At 47.9% G+C, this 20,450-nt stretch overlaps 1 protein-coding gene across 1 annotated transcript; it reads left to right on the top strand.

Moving 5' to 3' along the window:
• The first annotated feature begins 4,860 nt into the window (after positions 1 to 4,860).
• Positions 4,861 to 14,107, top strand: TOP1MT (DNA topoisomerase I mitochondrial). The gene is made up of 13 exons (XM_041459546.1): positions 4,861 to 4,974; positions 6,202 to 6,323; positions 6,835 to 6,957; positions 7,287 to 7,474; positions 8,244 to 8,388; positions 9,130 to 9,273; positions 9,765 to 9,950; positions 10,436 to 10,504; positions 11,644 to 11,758; positions 12,218 to 12,345; positions 13,024 to 13,118; positions 13,655 to 13,804; positions 14,005 to 14,107. The coding sequence occupies exons 1-13, from the start codon at positions 4,896 to 4,898 to the stop codon at positions 14,105 to 14,107; spliced, it is 1,647 nt and encodes a 548-aa protein (XP_041315480.1). The 5' UTR covers positions 4,861 to 4,895.
• The last annotated feature ends 6,343 nt before the right edge of the window (positions 14,108 to 20,450 follow it).

Genomic DNA, 20,450 nt, shown 5'->3' with positions numbered 1-20,450 from the left:
AAAGCTTTTCAAAACCAATCTCAGGTGGAATTTGAGGCTCAATCCTGGGATTTGAGGGTAGAGAGGGAAGTTCCAGCCCCATCCACTCCCCCCAGTCAGCAGTGTGTGATTGCTCAGATGCACATTCCTACATAAATTTGGGGAAAATCCTGGTGGGAACAACCACCCTCCCAAATCCTGGGAAAAGGCTGTTCTTTCCCTCTAGATCCTGGCAGAGATAGGAAGCAGAGTTCCTAAAGCTGGTTAATCCTCTCTGCCTCTTAAAAATTCCCAGTGAGAGGCCTCTAATAAAACCTTTGGAGGAAGGACCTGATCCCGAAAGGTGCTGGAATTTTGCCTGCTGACTCATGGATCTGCTCCCTGCCAATGGGATTGGAGGGGCTGAGCGTGTTTTGCAGGATGATTTTCCCTAAGGAGTTTAGTGGGATTGTGTAACAGTGAGGAAAGAGAATCTGGCTCCTGGTTTTTGGTTTGTTTTTTTTTTTTGGGAACTTGTTTCCATCCCAAGCCAGCTCGAAGGTTTTCCTTGCTTTGATGTCCCACAGCCTGGTAATTAATTATCTGCCTATATTAATTTATGGAAAGGGGCCAAAATTCACACTTTCTGTTGCATAAATTTTGGCGTATTTTGGCTAAAAACAGGAATTGTGACTTTTCTCTATTTGGAAATCCAGGAAGAGTGATCATTGTCCTGCTTGGGAGGAGGAAACTGGATTTCCAACTCTTTTCTGGGAAGGATCAGGGCCGCTGGCTGTGCTTCCTTAAGGGATCCTGCTGCAGGATCCAGGAGCTGAAAAAAGCAGGGAATGGATCTGAAGCAGGGAAAAATCTGTGGCTTGAGCTTAGCTCCAGGCTTAGCTAGGATGGACCAGAGGATTTGTCTGGGAGGTGACAATGACCCAGAAGGGAAAGCCCCAGGTTTCCCTGTGGGAAAGGGACACCACCACTTCAGCATTAAACTCATGGAATTCTTAGGGTTGGAAATAATATCCAAGATCACCATTAAACCATGTCCCAAAACACCACATCCACAGGGTTTTGGAACACTTCCAGGGATGGTGATCCCACCTGGACAGCTTCTTCCAGTGCTTGACCCCCCTTTCAGTGAGGAATTTTTTCCTAATACCTCACCTAAATCCACTCTTTGAAGTTTTAGGCTCAGCCTAGGAGACATAAGCTTGGTTTAGGCTCTGCTGCTGTTTCCTAATTCTTATTTTACTTGATTTTTCTGGAATATGAACACCTTGAAGACTCAACTCCCTGCCTGGCTTGAAGAAGCCTTGGGAGAAATTATAGGGGCAGGCTGGTGCTTTATAAGGGTTGCAAATCCCACAGAATTCCCAAAGATTCACCTGAGCTCTCTGCTGAGCAGGGAAACACTCCTGGATTCCTCACCCATATGGATGGTGGAGATCATGGATCTGGACACTCCTTGTCCTGTTGTATTGATGAGGCTCCTTCCCTGCCCATTCCCCACTGGAATCATCCCCGCAGTCCCAGGAATTGTGTCCCATCTGTCACCTTTTCCAGTGTGTCCACGATTGGCCTTTCTTTGATCCTTGTCCACGATTGATCCCTTTCTTTGTGCTATTGGTGCTGCCAAACCTTTTCTCCTGAGGTTTCTCTGGGAATATTTCCTTAGGACCTCCCCTGTTTTGTCTGGAGACCTTGTGGTTCTGCTCCTTTGAGCTTCCTCATCGCATAAAATCCAGCTTGGGGTCATTCCCTGCTGCCTCGGGATGTCTCCATCTGTGATGCTGCCATGGTTGGAGGGAAATGAGGGAGCAGTTCCCTAATTTGGGATGGAAGAGGGGAATGCTGGTGGTGAGCATTGGCTGTGATCTCGTTGTAGGTCCCAGGACAAATGCCAGAGAACAGGACCTGCACTGGGAGAGCAGTTCTTGGACACCAAGAATGGAATTGGGGTAGGAAAACTGGGGGGAATGTCACCCCCTGGACCTGATCCTGCGTCTCCACCATTCACTTGGGATTTGGGATAACCTCTCTCCTTTCCCAACATCTCTTCCCTTATTCCTGCTTCCCACAGGTCCCAAGTGAAGGTGTTGCTGGTGGGGTTGCATCATCCTCTGGAGATCCTTTGGAGTGGGATGTGGGGCTCACAGCTGTGAGGGAGAGTGAGGAGAAGGAGCTGGATCCCCCTATCCCACAGCAGGAAGAGGATTCCCAAGCCCCGGAAAGAAAAAGGGGGAAGAAACAGGAGGAAAATAAGCAGGAAAAGGGATTAGAGAGAAAAAGAGGGAAAAAACAAAAGGAAAACAAGCAGGAAAAGGGATTGAAGAGAAAAGGAGGGAAGAAACAGGAGGAAAATAAGCAGGAAATGAGATTGAAGAGAAAGAGAGGGAGGAAGGATAAATGTGAGGATTTGATGGATGGAATTGAGGAAGAAGAAGGCAGGAATTGGGAAGGGGGACAGGGAAGAGCCAAAAGACAGAGAAGCAACAGCAGCCAGGGATGGGATGATGGGAAAAAAAAGCGGGAGAAGGGGAAAGCAAAGAAGCACAGCAGGGGGAAAGTGAAGGGGGTGGAAAAGGTGGGGAAGAGGAAAATGAAGAAGGAGAAATTGCTGGAAAAGGAGCAAGAGATGGAGAAAGATGGGGAGAGACAGAAAGGAGTGGGAGGTGAGGGGGAGGAGGAAAAGGAGGGAAAGGGAAGTGGAGATGGAAAAGGAATAAAGGAGGAGGAAGAGGTGGATAAGAAAGGGGAGGAAGGATTGGGAGAGATGAGGAGTGCAGGGATGAGGCAGCAGGTGAAGGAGGACAAGGATGAAGGGAAGGGAGATATTCCAGGGAAAGAGAAAAAGAAGAAAAAGAAGAAAAAGCCAGAGGGGGAAACAGAGATGGAGAAAAAGATTGAAGAGGAAGAAACCCCAGGGAAAACTGGGAAAAGGAAATCTAAGGAAGGAGAAGAAAAGAAAGAGGAAGAAAAGAACAAAAAAAAGACTAAGAAGGAAGAAGAAAAAGAGGCAGAAAACAAATGGAAATGGTAAATTCCAGCATGCCTTTGGCAGGTCTAACCCTGGGTCTGGGATTTAAATTTTGTTTTGTGGGGCAAAACAGTGAAAATTCCTATGTTTTGGCTATTTTCCTATATTCCCTTGAGCCTTGAACTCGCCACTCTGAGAGATCAGAGAAGGTCCTGAATGCACAGCAGGATTTGTATAATAATTTTAATTTTTAAATTAATTTATAATATTTATTTCTCATCCAAGGATTTTCCTGGTGCCTGTCCTGGGAAGGGAGAAGCTGATAATTATTGGAAGGGAATAATAATAATAATAATAATAAATAAGTCAAATAATAAGCAGCACTCCTATGAAGGAGGTGTAGAGGGGCTGAATTCCTTCCCCACTTCCTTCTCCAGCAGATTTGGGATGATCCAGGTAGGTATTTTATAGGAAAGGATGTGGAATGTGGCTGCTGGATGCTGAATTAATTTTTGGAAATGCGACTTCAACCACTTGGTGTCACTCTCTCCCAGATCTCCCCAAGACCTGGGACAGCAGGAGAATTTTTGGGATGCTTTTTGGGAGCCTGTGGCAAACCCTGATCTGGGAGGAGCTGTTATCCCAGACAGGGATATCCCTGGATACTTGGAGCTTTGAGGTGGCCCTTGAAGGATCCAGGGTGATGTGAAAAGTGGGATTTTATAGTTATTTTTTTTCCTAATTGATGCCTTGTTTGGAATGGCTGGATCCCAGCTGGTATGTGGGAGTTCAAACCCAAAATATTATCCACAACTACATTTCCCATGAGGAAATTCCCAAGTGTCACCCTGCATGGGCTTGGGGGGAGCTGTGCAAGGTGAGTGTTGGGGATGCTCTGCAGGGATTTGGGATCCCAGAATTTTGGGAAGAGAGATGATCACAAAATGATCCTGATGCTGCCTTTCTCTGATGCTTTCAGCCCGAATTCCTGGAGTTTGTTGATTTTCCTCGACTATTTGGTTTCCTCTGTTTTTATTGCAAAATGCATCTTTGGATACCATGGATTTATTCCACTCTGCTTCCCATGGGGAGGAAAAAAAAAAAAAAAATCACAAATAACTTCTGGGGCACTGCTGAGTGAGAAACAGGAATTTTGCTTTCTCTGTGTAGAATCTTGCTGTTTTCCCAGAAATCCTTGGCTTTTCTTTTCCTGGAGATGCTGGGATTAAGGGGCCAGTGCCAGCCTGGCTGTGGGACACAGATCCCTGTCTGTTCCCTGCTGTCACCAGTGCTCTTCCTCTGACCCTCACCTGTGGTTTTATCCCTCTTTTTACAGTCCTGCTCCTGCTTTTCCATTTGGATTTTTTTGACATTATATTTGTGATTTTTAAATTTAATTTTGCCGTAATTTTTGTTGCTGTTTTTTAAATCCTCACAGTCCAAAACTTGTAGTGGCTTTAAAATCCCATTTGCTTCAGCAGGGGGAAAGATTCCTTAAGATCTTATTCACATTAAAATCAAAGTTATAAATATTTATGAGGCATAGGTTTCCCAGAGAAGCACTGGCTGCCCCATCCCTGGAAGCGTTCCTTGGATTGGGTGGGGTTTGGGGCAACCTGGATTAATGGAAGGTGTGCCTTCCCATGGAAAGGGGTTGGAATGAGGTGGCTTTTAGGATCTCTTCACTCTCCCCCTGATTCCTCCATGTCACTACACCTCAATTTCATGGATTCCATTCCAGTTTTCCTTGTTTTAAAGAACAGGGAAACTGAGGCAGCAGCAGAGAAGATGGGATTTGAACTGGAGTTTGTGCCAGCTGTCACTGCTCCGAGCATTCTCCCAGTTTGACCTTGGGAGGAGGTGCCAGATGCCAGATTTGGGATATTCTCATGGACTCCTGTGTGTCTGTTCCAGGTGGGAAGAGGAGAAGAAGGAAGATGGAGTCAAATGGATGCAGCTGGAGCACCGAGGGCCCTACTTTGTGCCCCCCTACGAGCCCCTGCCCAAGGATGTGCAGTTTTATTACGATGGTACAGCTGTGATGGGACCTGGGGCTTGGGATGGTGTCCTCTCCGTAGGGAAGATGAATATCCCATTGGAAAAGCCATGAGTTCAAGCTGGAGGATCTTGCACGTGGTTGGAATTAAGGGGTTTTTGGAGAGCTAAACTTAATTGCTGTTTTTTCTCATTAAGCTGCATTTTGGGTTTGGGCTTTGTCAGCTCATCCATGCTTTCCCACGAGCTGGAAAAATGGGATTTTACTGATCCATGACCTCAGGGACTGACACATCCAAGGGTTTGGCTGGGCTTCTCCAAGCTCCTGATGTCCTCAGGGCCACATCACATCACCTTAGAGCAACTCAGGGTGTCACTGGCAGGACAGATCCATGTTTGCTGCCTCCGTGCTTTCCTGACATTCCCACTGGGTTTTCCTGCCATTCCCTGCTCTCAGTTCATTCCTGAACTCATTTCTGATGGACCAGAGGGAGGGGGAAATAAGGACATTGGGGGTCAGGCAAGGGATGCTGGAGATGGAAAGGGATCACATTCCCTTGGTGTTCCTCAGTTCCCTGGGACTTCCCATACTTTTTTTGCAGTAGGAAAAATGCCACTTTGGGAAAAAGAAGTGCCTGGCAGCACCGGTGGGAACTGCTGGGACATCCATGGGAGCTGTCAGGGACTTTGGCTCCATGAGGAGGAGCCTTGAACAGGGTTTGGACCTTCTCTGTGATCTTTGAGGTGTTGTGGATCTGGGCTGGTGGCTTTGGAATTTGGGACCTTTGATGTTGACTTTTTTCCTAAAAAATGTCACCGTTCCTGGATGGAAAAGTGTGGACAGGCAACAGCCCCAAGTAGGAAGGGCCCATGGATGAGCTGTTGTTTGGGGGTTGTCAAGGGGCTGCTCCAGGGCTCCATTCCCTTCAGTCCAAAAATCCCAAAAAACAGTCATTTGAGTAGGAATCAACCATTCCTTGGACATCTCCAGAGGACTTTTTCCTAAAAAAAATATTTCCAAGTAATTCCTAGATGAATGAAGATATTCCTTGGTTTTGTTGTATTTCTCCAGCCAAAGAGCTTAGGAGGGCATGGTGGCTTTGCCTCCAAGAAATGATTCAAGATCCTCAGAAAATCTAAGAAATAATCCAAGATTCTGCCCAGAGAAGCTGTGGCTGCCTCATCCCTGGAAGTGTTCCAGGCTGGACAGGGCTTGGAGCAGCCTGGTCTAGTGAAAGGTGTTCCTGCCTCTCTTTTCCCAGGAAAACCCTTGAAGCTGAGCCTGGCCACGGAGGAAATTGCCACATTTTATGCCAAAATGTTGGATCACGAGTATACCACCAAGGAAATCTTCCAGAACAACTTCTTCCATGACTGGAGAAAGGTACCTTCCCTGGGAGGGCTCCTTAATATCCATCAAACCCATCAGCCCCAGGCTGTGGTGTGGGATGGAGGGAATGAGGGGATTTGTTCCTTATTTATAATTATGAGGTTCTAAATCCTGATTTATTTCCATGGTTTTTTTGTGGGTTTGGGCTGGGATTTGCTTTCTGTTCTCCCTCTGAGTTTTAGTGATGGGTACAGGTGGTGGATCTTGCAAACAGCTCCAAAACCAGTTTGGGACACCAAAGGAATGAAGGAATGACCTTTGATCCCAAAACAACCCCAAACTCTTTCTAGGCAATGTTTACACCTCCCAGATTGATTTGGTGCTGTCCCTGCAGTTGTGTTGGGGACTTTTTTTCCATATTAGGTTCTTCCACCCCAAAACTGGCTGTCTTTTTTTCAAAGAATGGGTCTCTATTCCCTTTTCCAAGGACAGGCACAAGCAGCCCCTCCATGTGGAATTAGTTTTGCCTCCTGGCTTTTCCCAGCCCCTCTCATCTCTTTCCCAGCAAATGACCTCAGAGGAGCAAGAGATAATCAAGGACCTGGACAAATGTGACTTTGGGGAGATCCACAAATATTTTGTGGACAAAAATGAGGCCCGGAAAGCGCTTCCCAAGGAAGAGAAGCAGGTGAGGACTGGCTCCTATGACATGTTTTGGGAATTTTGTCTCTTTATTGTTGTCTTCCTGGTGTTATGCTCTGAGCTTGGACTTCTTTAATCCAGCTCTGTCTCCATGGCCATCGTGCTCCTCTTCCTCAATTTTATCGGCAGATCTGCACATCCCATGGCTTTGCAGGGTGCCAGTCATCCTTGGATCATGTTTTGGAGTCCTTCCTTGTCCAGAGGATTGTGGACTTTGCCAAGGGAATGACGGCACTTCGACTTCTTGGTTGGAATGTTAAAGATCCTTTCCAATCCAAACCATTCTGATTTTTTTTGGTGGTGTCCTGGTTTCAGAAGCTGAAGGAGGAGGCGGATAAGATCCAGGAAGAATATGGATATTGCATCCTGGATGGGCACCGGGAGAAGATTGGCAACTTCAAAACTGAACCTCCAGGGCTCTTCCGTGGCCGTGGGGAGCACCCCAAAATGGGGATGCTGAAGAAGAGGATCATGCCAGAAGATGTCATCATCAACTGCAGCAAGTGGGTTGTCCTTGGAAGTGCTGAGCTCCTGGGGCTTCCCTTGGGACTGGGGGGAACTGCGCACTTCCTCTGCCCAGAGCTGGGGTCTTTCCATCTTCTAAAATCCCTGTTTTCCACATCCTGAGAGTGTTTTTCCATCTGAGTTAAGTGAGCTGGAGTGGTGTTAGCCACCCATTTGAAGACCTTGATTCATAGAATTCCCCACCAGTCCAGCAAGTTTTCCTGTTGTTCCCAGCATCTAAATGATAAACACCTGATTTTTGGAAGGGTCTGGAGCACCAGGAGCAGCTGAGGGAGCTGGAGGGGCTCAGCCTGGAGAAAAGGAGGCTCGAGGGTAACCTTCTACAGCTCCTTGACAGGAGGGTAGAGCCACATAGGACTTGGTTTCTTTTTCCAGAAAAAAAAATGATAGGAGAAAAGGAAATGTCCTCAAGTTGTGGGAGATGAGGTTTAGGTCAGATATTAAGGAAAACTTCTCCACATAAACAGTTGTCAAGGACTGGAAGGGGCTGTCCAGGGCAGTGGTGGAATCACCAGCCTTGCAGGGGTGTGAAAACTGTGTGGATGTGGCACCTGGGGACATGGTTTTGTGCTCCTGGCAGCGCCGGTTCATGCTCGGACTCGGTCTTGGAGGAGTTTTCCAACTTTAATTATTCCATGTTGTGGAGTAATTCTAGGTGGATTTCTCAATCTTTGTGTTTTCAATCTTTGGCTCACTGGAAACTTCATTCTTCGTGGTCCAAGGGCTCTAATCCTGCTCTTCCCACAGGGATTCCAAGATTCCCGAGCCCCCAGAAGGTCACAAGTGGAAGGAGGTGCGCTTTGACAACACGGTCACCTGGCTGGCCTCGTGGACAGAGAACATCCAGAACACCTTGAAGTACATCATGCTGAATCCCAGCTCCAAGCTGAAGGTTGGAATAATGCCCTTGGTCAGGTGAAAAAAAATCTGGGAAAGCCAGGATGTGGAGTATCAAAAAAACTATTTTTGTTTCTTTCTTGCCCTTCTTTTAAAAGTGGATAAACAAAATGAGGGAAAGGACAGATGATTGTGAAGCATCAGACTTATTCCAAGGAATGGGTTGCTCCTGGCAGAGTGATCCTGGTGCCACCGTTGCTCATGTGTGTCCGGGGAAGGCTGTTGGAAGCCAGATGGGGGCTGAAAGGATCCACAGGGGCTAAGAAGATCCACAGGGACCAGAGATGGGTTAATTTATACCAGGAAGTCGAGGGTAGGAAGAGGTGGCATTGAACTCTGTGGGAAGGGAAAAGGGGATTTAAGGCTGTTTCCAAGGGCTCAAGGAAAGTGGGAATGCTGCCCATGTGGACACAACTATGTCAGTCCACATTTTGGTGGACTTTGGTGTCCAAGGAGCCACCTTTGGCCGTGGTTTGACCACTTGGTCCTTGCCATGCTCTGGTGGAGAACACCCTGACTTGGCCAGGATCAGATCCAGCATGGCCAGCAGAGGGCACAGAAACCCTGGATGAGCTGTTTCTTTTCTAGTTTATTCCCTTCATGGGTTTTTCCCAAGGAAACAGTGGGGTTTGAGCAGGATTTAGATGTTGGAGGTGTTTCTAGAGCAGGACTTGACTGGTAAGGGTGGTATGAAGATGGGGCACGGGATGGAAAATATCCTGGTTTCCCATTCCAGGGGGAGAAGGATTGGCAGAAATATGAGGTAGCTCGGCGCTTAAAGGATGTTGTCCACACAATCCGGGCTCAGTACAGGAAAGACTGGAAATCCAAGGAGATAAAGAAGCGGCAAAGAGCAGTGGCCCTCTACTTCATTGATAAGGTATCCACAGCCTCACCCCAGGTCCTGCATCCACGTGGAAGTTGGGAATTCACTTCCCTGATCCACCCCACCGTGTAGTTTTTGGTGTTGGCTGGTTCCGCCACCCAGGGCAGCTCCACAGGAGGAATCTGGGGATGATTATGGAATCCTGGAATGGTTTGGTGGGCTGGGACCTTCAAGATCATCTCATTCCACCCCCCTGCCATGAAAAGGGACACCTTCCACTTGACCAGGTGGCTCCAAGCCCCATCCAGCCTGGATTTGAATATTTCCAGAGGTGTGAAAAATGAAAATTGTTCCTAGTGGAAGGTGTCCCTGCGCATGGCAGGGGGTTGGAATTTTATGATCCTGAAGGTCCCTTCCAAATCATTCTATGAATCTATAGATGGAGATGATCCCATTTCCTCTAGTCCCGATCCACTTTAACAACCTGGCAAAGGGGAATTGAAGTGGAATGGCACAGGATGGATGACTCCTTATTTTCTTTCCAGCTGGCCCTGCGAGCTGGGAATGAGAAAGAGGAAGGGGAGACTGCGGACACAGTTGGCTGCTGCTCCCTGCGCGTGGAGCACATCCAGCTGTACCCCCAGCTGGATGGGCAGGAGCATGTGGTGGAATTCGACTTCCTCGGGAAAGACTCCATCCGTTACTACAACAAAGTGTCCGTGGAGAAGCTGGTGAGTGGGGCAGGAGTAGAGGAAGTGCTTGGTTGTCTGGATTCCCTCAATCAGTGTTTGTCAGTCCCAAATTTCCATCCAAAACCTGTTACCAAGATGTGATTTAACCCGGGAGAACGGGAGAAATTTTGGGATGGAATTTCCAAGGTTGTTCTGCTTCATGAGGGAGAAGTCCCATCTCTTGCTGGAGCACCCTCAGTTGGCTCATGCACATTAGGACTTGAAAAGTCTCCATTTATATTAAATAATTTTTCTTTACCCGTGGGAAGGAAGATTTTAATGGTGTTTGTGGAGAAACTGGAATGTCGGAGATGGGAAAGATGGGGAGGGAACACACAGTGGCACCTTGAAGTTGAGAAGGTTGGTGGGATGTGCCAATATGAGGGTGAATCAGAGTCCTTGTGGAGGAGGAGAGAGATGAGGGAGATGTCTGGGAGCAGTTCATTCCTTAGCCCTGACTAGGGCTGTCCTTTCCCCCTCTTCAGGTGTTCAAGAACCTGCAGCTGTTCATGAGGAACAAGGACCCCAGCGATGACCTCTTTGACCACCTCAATGTGAGTTGTCACCTCAAAGCTTTTCAAACAGTACTGGTGGCCCTGAAGGAGGAGAAGCCAAACCATGACACCCCTGGCAACCTTTGGTGGTCATCCCTTCACCTTTTTTTACCTCTCTGTTCTCTGGGGACGCCAGTGTCACTGTTTGAACACCCTGTGAGGTTTTCCAGCCTCTTTTTGCACTGGAGTATCTTCACTTCCATGTGTCCCTGCTGAGGAGCTGGATTCCTGCTCCTTCCCTCCTCTGACTTACCCATTTGGGCTTTTTTTAGCCTGGGAAGGTCTGCCCACATTTTGGGGAATTACTGGAGGTACCAGACCTCAGCTTTTTGATGCTTTTTCACCTCATTAGGGCTCTACACAAGTGGGAGAAGTTGCTGGAGGGATGTGCTGCCTTCCCTCCTGGGAAAAACCTCCTTGCTCATCTTCCTCGGGATGGGATATGGGATGGATGAGCAGCTCCATGTTCTCTGTTGAACAGGGACATGATATTGGATGTGAGGTCAGGAATGACTGTTTGGAAAAGACCTCCAAGATCATCAAATCCAAACATTAACCCAGCACTGCCAGGTCCACCACTAAACCATGTCCCCAGTGTGTCCTCTTGGACATAGGTGGGCAGAAATTGTTGACTTCCAGAGAGAGTTTTCTGTGGATTTAGGTGGAATTTTAGGCCAGTTTTGGGTTGCTGATGACCTGACCTCACAAGTAGCTCTACAAGCTGCAGGATTTAATTTTTTGTTAATGCCTAATTTTGGTTGCTTAGGCACAAGATGGTTTAAAAAGAGATTTGTCCTGGCTTCTGCTTGTCCTATTACTTTGTGGAATCATGGAATGGTTTGGGTAGGAAAGGACCCTGAAGACCATCAAGTTCCAAATCCCTGCCATGGGCAGGGACACCTTCCACTATCTCAGTTTGCTCCAAGCTCCATCCAACCTGGCCTTGAACAATTCCAAGGATGGAGCAGCCACAGCCTCTGTGGGAATTCCATTCCAGGGCCTCACCAGCCTCACAGAGAAGAATTCCTTCCCAATATTCCATCAAACCCTTTGTCAGTTTGAAGCCATTCCTCCTTGTCCTACCAGCAGAATTCCTAATGTGAGTTTCCCTACACTTTTCCCTGTTTTCTCTCCTCCAGACAACCTTCCTGAACAAACACCTCCAGGACCTCATGGATGGTTTGACAGCCAAAGTCTTCCGGACCTACAACGCTTCCATCACCCTGCAGGAGCAGCTCAAGGCCCTCACCAACCGTGAGTGCCAGGGCTTGTGGTTGGGCCAAAGGGCTCAGGAATGTCCCTCCATTGCCTTGGGATCCCTAAAACTGCCCATGTCCCACCTGGGTAGGTGATGCTCCACAGAGTGGGGTGGGAGTGACATGTGAGGGTGAGTAGCAAGTCGGGGATGTTGGTGAGTGAAAGGTGGTGAACTCGGGGATACTCTGACTAACTGATGGCCAGGATGGGAATATTTTTCCCTTTTTTCCTTCTGTTGCTGGTTGGCTGCACTATTTCTGCCTCCTTGGGTACATGAGGAATGAGTCACAGCACCAGATTGTGATGCTCAATTGTCCTTCCCCAATTCCCGCAACCATTATTGCTCTCCCTGGAGAGTGAATGCGACAGCAACTTGTTTGCCTTTCCTTCTGCTGTATTCCCTGCTTTTCCCAACTCCTGGAATGGAGTCAGAGTGATGTTTTCATTTCTTTCCAGCTGAAGACAATGCTGCAGGAAAGCTCCTGTCCTACAACCGGGCCAACCGGGCCGTGGCCATCCTCTGCAACCATCAGAGGTCTATACCAAAAACCTTTGCCAGGTCCATGCAAGTCCTCCAGGAAAAGGTGAGACAGACCCAGCTGAAAGATCCCAGACCTAATCCGGCCTCCGAATTTTATTTTTGGGCTGGGGTGATGCCTGAAGGAATCAGCTTGGTCAAGAACATCAGGGAATGTCCTGGGAGTAGTGGGTTGCAACCCAGGGGTGGAGAGGCACGTGGTGACCTCAGACGCTGGGGAAAGCAACTTGGCACAGAATTTGGGTGAGTTTTTATGAGTTTGGGGCATTTTTCATCACTCTGTCTTCAAACCAAGCTGGGGGCCTTTTGTGATGGCAGCTCTGGCCCAGTTGGATCGAGATCTGGAAAATTTGTTTTCCTGTCTTTTTGCAGGAGGAGCAGCTTGAAAATTACTTTAAATTACCACTTTTAATTGTCCTCAGTTTTTGCTCACACCCCACTGAAGGGCTGGGACTTTTCTGAGCACTCTGGTGCTGTCCCAAATCCCTGTCTCAGGCAGGTGCAGAAGATGGACAGATTTAGGAGCTCCAAGTGTTTGTGGCATCTGGGCTGGGATGATATTTTAGAAAATGCTAAAAAATGCTTGAGCCCAGAAAATGCTGCAGGGACAAATTGGGAAGTAGGGTTGGTAAGGAATTGAGGAATGGTGTGTGAAGGAAAAGAGGGAGGAAGCTGAAACCTTCAGGGAGGTTGGAAGTGCTGTCTGACTCTTTCACCTTCACAGATTGACGCCAAGAAAAAACAAGTAGAGGAAGCCCAGGAAGAAGTGAAAAAAGCTGAAGATGAGTTTAAGGACACAAAAGACACCAAAGCAGAAGGGTGAGTGGCTTTTCCTTGGAATCCTCTCTTGCAGAGGGATCCAGAGGACCCATGGATGGGGCTGATGTGACCCAACAACCCATCAGAATAGAGTTGCCCATGTTTGGGATTGGGTCCTTCTTGTCCCATGGAAGTTTGGAAGATGGGTAAGATCTTGTGGATGGTTCCCTTCAGAGACACCTCCCACTCTTCCAGGTTGCTCCAACTTCTGTCCAGCCTGGCTTTGGATGCTTCCAAGGATGGAGCAGCCACAGCTTCTCTGGGAAATCCATTCCAGGGTCTCACTCCCTGCCCAATAAAATTTTATTTCCAATATCCCATCTAAACCTCCCATTCCAGGATGCTGGATTTTGTTTGCCCACCTTTGGTGCTGGAAATTACATTTTTTTTATTGTTAATTTTTAATATTAAAAAAGCATCTCACCAGATCAAAACCCTTGAGAAATAGGTTAGTGCTGAATGGCACTTTTGGCTCTGCCGTTCCAGAGAATTTCTGGGCTTTGGGACATTCTGTGTTGTTCCTTTTCTGCCCTCAGCAACGTGGAGAAGAAGAAGAAGCTGTTGAAGAGGCTGGAGGAGCAATTGGCCAAGATGAACATCCAGGCCACGGACAAGGAGGAGAACAAACAAATAGCCCTGGGCACATCCAAGCTGAATTACCTGGATCCCAGGATTACCGTGGCTTGGTGAGTCTTGGGTGTGAAATCATGGAATGGTTTGGGTTGGAAAGGACCTTAAAATTTGTGGTCTTCAATGGGCAGAGACACCTTCCACTGTTCCAGGTTGCTCCAAGCCCCATCCAACCTGGCCTTGCAGACTTCCAGGGATGCAGTGGAGAGGAAAAGCGGAAAACTGCTGGGTAACTTTGATCTTGTGGTTTGCACAGGTGCAAGAAGTTCGGGATTCCCATCGAGAGGATCTACAACAAGACCCAGAGGGAGAAGTTTGCCTGGGCCATTGACATGACTGGCGAGGACTTTGAATTCTGAGCCAATGCCTTCCACGTTAAATCCCAAATCCTGCTCATTTGGTGCTGTTGGGAAGCTTTTTTTTTTTTTTTAATGTGCTGCTGCTGGTGGCTGAGGGTTGTCTGAGATTGGTGCCTTTTTTTTTTGGTATGGAAAAGCAAGCACCTGGATTTCCAGTTGAAGCAGGTATTGCTGATTGGGATTTCGGAACTCTTAATTCCTCTTCAGAGTTGCCAAGTACTTGGGATCTTTTCTTCCTCTGGAGTCCTGGAAGGAGATTAAATATGAGCCTTAATTGTGCTGATCAACAAAATCAGGTCTAATGCTGTCTTCTTGGTGTAGTGGAGCTGTGCTGCCCTTTCCAGACTGAGTGGGATGGATGGGGAAACATGAGGTGATGACAGCGGGAAAACCAGAACTGCAATATACCCAGGTTTGGGTTAGGGATGCACTGGGGGCAAAGGAGAAATCTCAAGGTTTTACATTTCACACAATTCACAGAATTTCCCGGGTCTTTGTGCTCTTCCACCTCCAGGAGGGGAGAAAGCTGTGCAATTGCAGGGATATTAAATGGAAAAACCATGGGAGGGAATTTGTGCCATGTCAGGAGAAGGTAGAAGCGAAGATGTTGGATTTAAAAGTAGTTTCACATTGCAGGGGGTTAAAATTCACCTTGGTCATGAACAAAGTGCATTTTAAGCACCCCCATGTAGTTAAAGTTTTATGTGGGAGAACACATCTCACTTGGGGCCATGTTTATTTCTTCATTTTCTTCACTTGGCTCTGGCTCAGCTCCTGTATCCAGAGCAGGATTGCTCTGTCCAGACCGAGGTTTAGAAAATGGGGAATTTCCTAGGAAATAGGATAATGCTGGGCCAGGCTCTGTGGGATGTGTGGTGGGAAGTGGGACCAATATTCCTGGAGCTGCTCCTGTGTTGGGATGATGCCTTTGGCATCATCCTTCCCACTCCATCTGGGAATGGAGCAGGCAAGGATCAACAGCATAAACTGGTTGTGTTTGCTGCTTAATGGGCTGCTTTCCACATTCCCAAAAAAGGCAGTATCAGCACATTCCTGGCAGAATTCCCACGTCCCAGTGAATCCCAGGTGTGAACAAACTGTTGCACTGACAGCAAAACCTTCTTGCACCTCAGGGCTGATGTCCAGGGCTCTGTATTCCAAAGCTCCTGGTGCTTCCCATGTGTTTATTTCCACTCATTCTCATGTTGAAATTGTTGCTGTTCTGGTTGGAAATTGAGGTCTTGGAATGCATTTCATTAAAACAAAGAGTGATTTTTTTTTTTCCCAAGTATCTGTGACTGGAGACTTTTTGCAACTCATTCCATGTGTGGTTCTGGGTGTTCCATCCCTGGAAGTGTCCAAAGCCAGGCTGGATGAGGCTTGGAGCAACCTGGGATTGTGGAGGGTGTCCCTGCCCATGGCATGAGCTTTAAGGTTCCTTTCAATCCAAACCATTCTGGAACTCTATAAAATAAAGGAGTAATTCCAGAAAGGCTGAGCTGTTGCTGTCCCAAATGGTCCTGTCCATCCTCACCCTGTTTTTCCTGGAGTCCTCCAGCTGTTTCTGGCAATATTCCATAGACCTTTCCCAAGACCTAATGCCCAGGAGCTTTTCCTACTGCTCAGAACCCTGTGGAGCAGGATCATGCTCCTATCCCAGAGAGGAGAATCCCTCTCCCACCCCAATAATTTGGGGTTATTTGGTGGCTTCAAGCAATGCTGATGTGCTCAGATTACCCCTCCTCACTTTGGCCCTTCCAGACATGCTTTCAGCTCTGTTTTTCCAGTGTTTTTCTGAAGTCTCCATCCCTTGAAGTGCTCAAAAAACCCTCTAGAAATGGCACTTGAGGATATGGTTTAGTGGCAAACCTGGTGGTTGGACTTGATAATCCTAGAAGTCTTTTCCAACTTTCTATGATGTTGTAGGCAGAGGAAAACCTGTGTTTGTTTGGCGAACCAAGGTCGTGACAGCATTTGCTGAAATTCAAAGTCAGAAGTTTAGCATTTTTCTGTTGTGATGATTTCCTCTTTTTATTTAAAAAACAGAAGTTGTGCTTTGTGACAAAACCAGAAATGACACCCTCCCGTGTGATTTCTGCTTGCCTAATTTTCTTTTCATAAAAGCCTTCTTTTTCAGTGTGGGTGGGAGGAGGCCTCACCCAAAATCTATCAGGGATGAAGTTGACTGCTCAGGCTGGTACTGGATCTTAGGGCTGTGCTAGGTACATAATGGAGCTTAAATAAACAACAAAAAAACCCCCCACAAACACCCAAAAAACCCCAACAAAAAAAACCCAAACAAATGAAAAAATCCCCAAAAACCATATGAGGGTTGGGAAGTTTGTACCCTTTCTGCAGCCTGGGGATGTCCTATGCTGATGGCTCTGGGCAGTGGTGATAGAGGAGCTGTTGGAGAAGCTAAATTTAGGGGTGGGAAGAGGTGGTGAGAACTTCCTCTTGTTTTGCTTTGGTGTCTTCTGCCCCTGCCCAGACTCTTCCCAGAAATCCAGGGTTGGGAGGATCTCTGGAGGGCTTGAGTTCAACCTTCTCCTCAAAGGAGAGTCGACTCTGGCTGGGTTGTTCTGTGTTTTCTCAAACTTAATTTCAATATTTCTGTGCAGGAAGATTGCTCCACCATCTCTCAGGGTCACTGTTTTGGAAATGAGTCACTGCCCTGGCAAAGCTTTTCCTTCCCTAGGTCTGGTTGGAGTTTGCCTTGATGCTTCTTGGAAGCGGCTGCTTGTCCTTTGTGCAGAGCCAGAGCCAGATTATCCTTGGACATCAGCTCTGTAATTGTCCCTGTTAAAGGCAGCAAATCCATCCCCCTCAGCCTGTCCTGTTCCATGGGATCACTTAGCCCCAAATTCTGGGACTTAAAACCAAAGACTCATGGAATGGTTTGGGTTGGAAGAGACCTTAAAGATCATGGAATTCAACCCCCTGCCATGGGCAGGGACACCTTCCACTATCCCAAGTTGCTCCAAGCCTCATCCAACCTGACCTTGGACACTTCCAGGGATGGAGCAGCCACAGCTTCTCTGGGCAACCTGTGCCAGTGCCTCACCACCCTCACAGCCAAGAATTCCTTCTCAATATCCCATCTATCCCTGCCCTCTGGCAGTGGGAAGCCATTCCCTGTGTCCTGGTACTCCATCCCTTGTCCCAAGTCCCTCTCCAGCTCTCCTGGAGCCCCTTCAGGCACTGGAAGAGGCTCTGAGGTCTTCCTGGATCCTTCTCTTCTCCAAGCTGGACATTCCCAGCTCTCCCAGCCTGGCTGCAGAGCAGAGGGGCTCCAGCCCTTGGAACATCTCTGTGGCTTCCTCTGGAATTACTCCAGCAGCTCCACATCCTTGTGCTGATGATCCCAAAATTGGATTCAGTGCTTCAGCTCTGGTGCCCCCAATCTGAGGATGGCTCTAAAAGCAATTCCTCTTCCCACAGAAGCTGTTTGAGCAGCTGGAAGCTCCAGTGGGATCCATCCCTGCTCGTTGCTTCTGCATCAGCATCCTGGAGATTCAGGAACATAAATCCATTGGCCAGAGCTGTGCACATCACAAACCTTCCCACGTCTCTCTCAGAGGGATGAGTCAGAGTCTTGTTCGGTGTCCAACTGATTATTGGTCCTCATGGATGAAAAAAGCCTCATCCACCTCCTGTTTTCCAGAGCCACATTCCATAGCTTCAGGTTGGCAGGGCTCCCCCCCTCCCCTGGCCCATCAGATGATCTAAATCACGGAATCGTTTAGGTTGGAAAAGCCCTTTAAGTTCATCAAGTGCAGCCGTTAATTGCTGCGTTCACCACAAGACAATGTCCCCAAGTGCCACATTTCCACGTTTTTTACATCCCTCCAGGAATGGTGACTCAGCCACTTCGGGGAAGGGAACTCATCAGCTCTGCTTGGCTGCTCTCTCATCTGCTTAATGATGGGGCCTTCAGACTTGAGGAGAGGTGGAATTTCGGCTGATTTATCTTAATTGGTGCTGAGAGGGGAGGGGAGGTGATGGAGCAGTTGCTGCTCTGCTGCTGCTTCTCCCTTGCATCCAGTCCCTGGAGTGATGGGATGAAGGGAAAACCACCCACCTGCAGCCTGGCAGACTCGTAAAAGGTGGGAAACCCTGGTGGGGTTTTGAAGAAGAGAAAGGTGAAAGATTTCCAGAGGGATTTTCCTCCCTGCCCTTCTCCCCATGAGGTCTGACGTTGTAAAAATGAGGAGAAAAAAATAAGAGAAATACAGAACAGAAACTTTGAAGGGAATGTTTTGTCAGTTTAAGAGGAAAGGGAAGGAAGGACATTTGAGGCTGTGGCTGCTGTGATTCAGACGCTGTCTCTGAGCTCAGTGAATGGAGACGTTTCCTTTCCCAACCTTTTTTAGTGGGAGACCAGAGAGCGTGGCTGTGGTTTGGCATAAATAAAACATGTGCTGAAAGAGCTCCCTGGATTTCTGTCCCTTCACACTCAGCCAGGCTCAGATGGATGGAAAATCAGCCCGAGTTGCAGAGCCATTATCCCAGGCCACGTGTTTGGAAGCGCTGATGCCAAGGGAAGTGGCTGCAAGGAAAGGAACCTGGGAGAAATCGGATCCCTGGGATAAACTGAAGGACTGGGTAATAAAGGGCAGAGGAAATGTTTCCAGGGAAGGATGAAATTCCAGGATCTCAGGTTTTTACCCATTGAAAGAGCTGACACTGGCTGTGGGGTGAGGATGGCTGCACATCCTGGGTCTCCCACTAGGGATGAGTGGATAACATCCAGCCTGGCTCTTCCTATCCCTATTTTTGGCCACTGGGCACCTCTGTTACTCAAAACAAAATAAAGAATCAAGAAAAGCTCAGCTGAGTTGTCCCAAGCCCTGAGATTGGCTTCTCCTCATTCCTGAGCCACTGCAAGCTGAGGCAGGAGAAATCCCAATAAATTACTTTGGTAATATTCTTAATCCAAACTGGGATTAAGCTGCAATTATGATTTGATTGGCTTGGCTCAGGAATAAGCTTTGGGATAAAGGCTCTCCCAGCTGCAGGGAGGCTCCTAAATTCCTTCTGCTGCCATGAGCCTGGAAGGAAGAGGGATCATGGAATCATGGATTGGTTTGTGTTGGAAAGGACTTTCAAGATCGTGGAATTCCATCCCCCTGCCACTTCAACACTTCCAGGGATGCGGCAGCCAGAGCTTCTCTGGGAATTCCATTCCAGGGCCTCACCACCTTCAGAGGGAAGAATTCTTTTCCAATATCCCTTCTGACCCTGCCCTGTGGGAGTGGGAAGCCATTCCCCCAGTCCTAGTGCAAAAAGTGCCTCTTCCAAGTGATGTGATATCTCTCCAGACTGCAGGAACTTCCAGAGGTTCCCTGGGATTGCCCTGTGTTGCAGGAGGCGGACAGCTGATTAGTTCCCAAAAAATGCCGGGTTTCCAGGTGGGTGGGTGGCATCCAGGCTGCCCCTCCTCTTGGAAACAGGGCAGACGATTTTCCTGGCAGGATGGGACAACAAGGAAGTCTCCAATCCCTTCCCAGAGTCACTTGGAGTTGAGTGAGCTCATTCTGTGGAATCTCTTCCACCTCTTTCTCAAGGTTTTATTGGGATTTTCTACTTGCAAAGGCTGGATTTGCCAAAGTGGAGGAGAATGGCATAGCAATTAACTCAATCAGCCTTAATTGGGGCTCCTGTTCCAGTCTCACTGTCCCCCAGGCAGAAACAGTTTCTGACTTTGCCACAGTTAATTCCTGGTGCAGGAAGCAGCACTTCAGTTGGAGGGAACTCCTGGAGGGCTTCAATCTCCACCTCCACCCCTCTCCTGAGCATCCCTGGGTCCAGTACTGGATTTCTGACAAAAGCAGGCATGGAATGGACTCAAATGTCCTCAAAGCAAATTCTGCTGCTGCTGGGGCTGGGAGCTGAAGGTGGTGAGGGGAGATAAACTGGACCCAGGAGGTCTGGCTGCTCTTCCAAGCCCAGGAACTCGGCACAATCCCTTTTTTAAAAATTTGGCTTCTCTTCCTTTGCCTGTGGGACCCTCCACAGGATGGCTACAGCCATAATTTCATTCCATTTTTCCTCCAGCCACTTGGGCAGGCTTTGGAGTGTGGCCCTTTCAGAAAAAAACCTGACTGAACTGAGGCTGCATAACCCCTGACTCCCTTTTGTGATTAAGAAAAAAGCGCCATATGTATTTTTTATTTATTTTCTTTGTTTGATTTTCCTCTATGTTCTCACATTTGACAGAGCTCCTCCAAGGGGCTGTGCTGGGTCATCCTCACAGGGCCCTCCTGTGTGCTGGGAAAAACAAAATAACACCACAAAAATTACAAAAGCAGGAGAAAAAATTCTAGAAATAGAACAGAGAATT

The sequence above is a fragment of the Pyrgilauda ruficollis genome, unplaced genomic scaffold (genome assembly GCF_017590135.1).
Source record: "Pyrgilauda ruficollis isolate IOZ18807 unplaced genomic scaffold, ASM1759013v1 scaffold138, whole genome shotgun sequence".
Classification (NCBI taxonomy): domain Eukaryota; kingdom Metazoa; phylum Chordata; class Aves; order Passeriformes; family Passeridae; genus Pyrgilauda; species Pyrgilauda ruficollis.
Note: the sequence above shows the minus strand (reverse complement) of the source record. Positions and strands in the feature narration are given on the sequence as shown.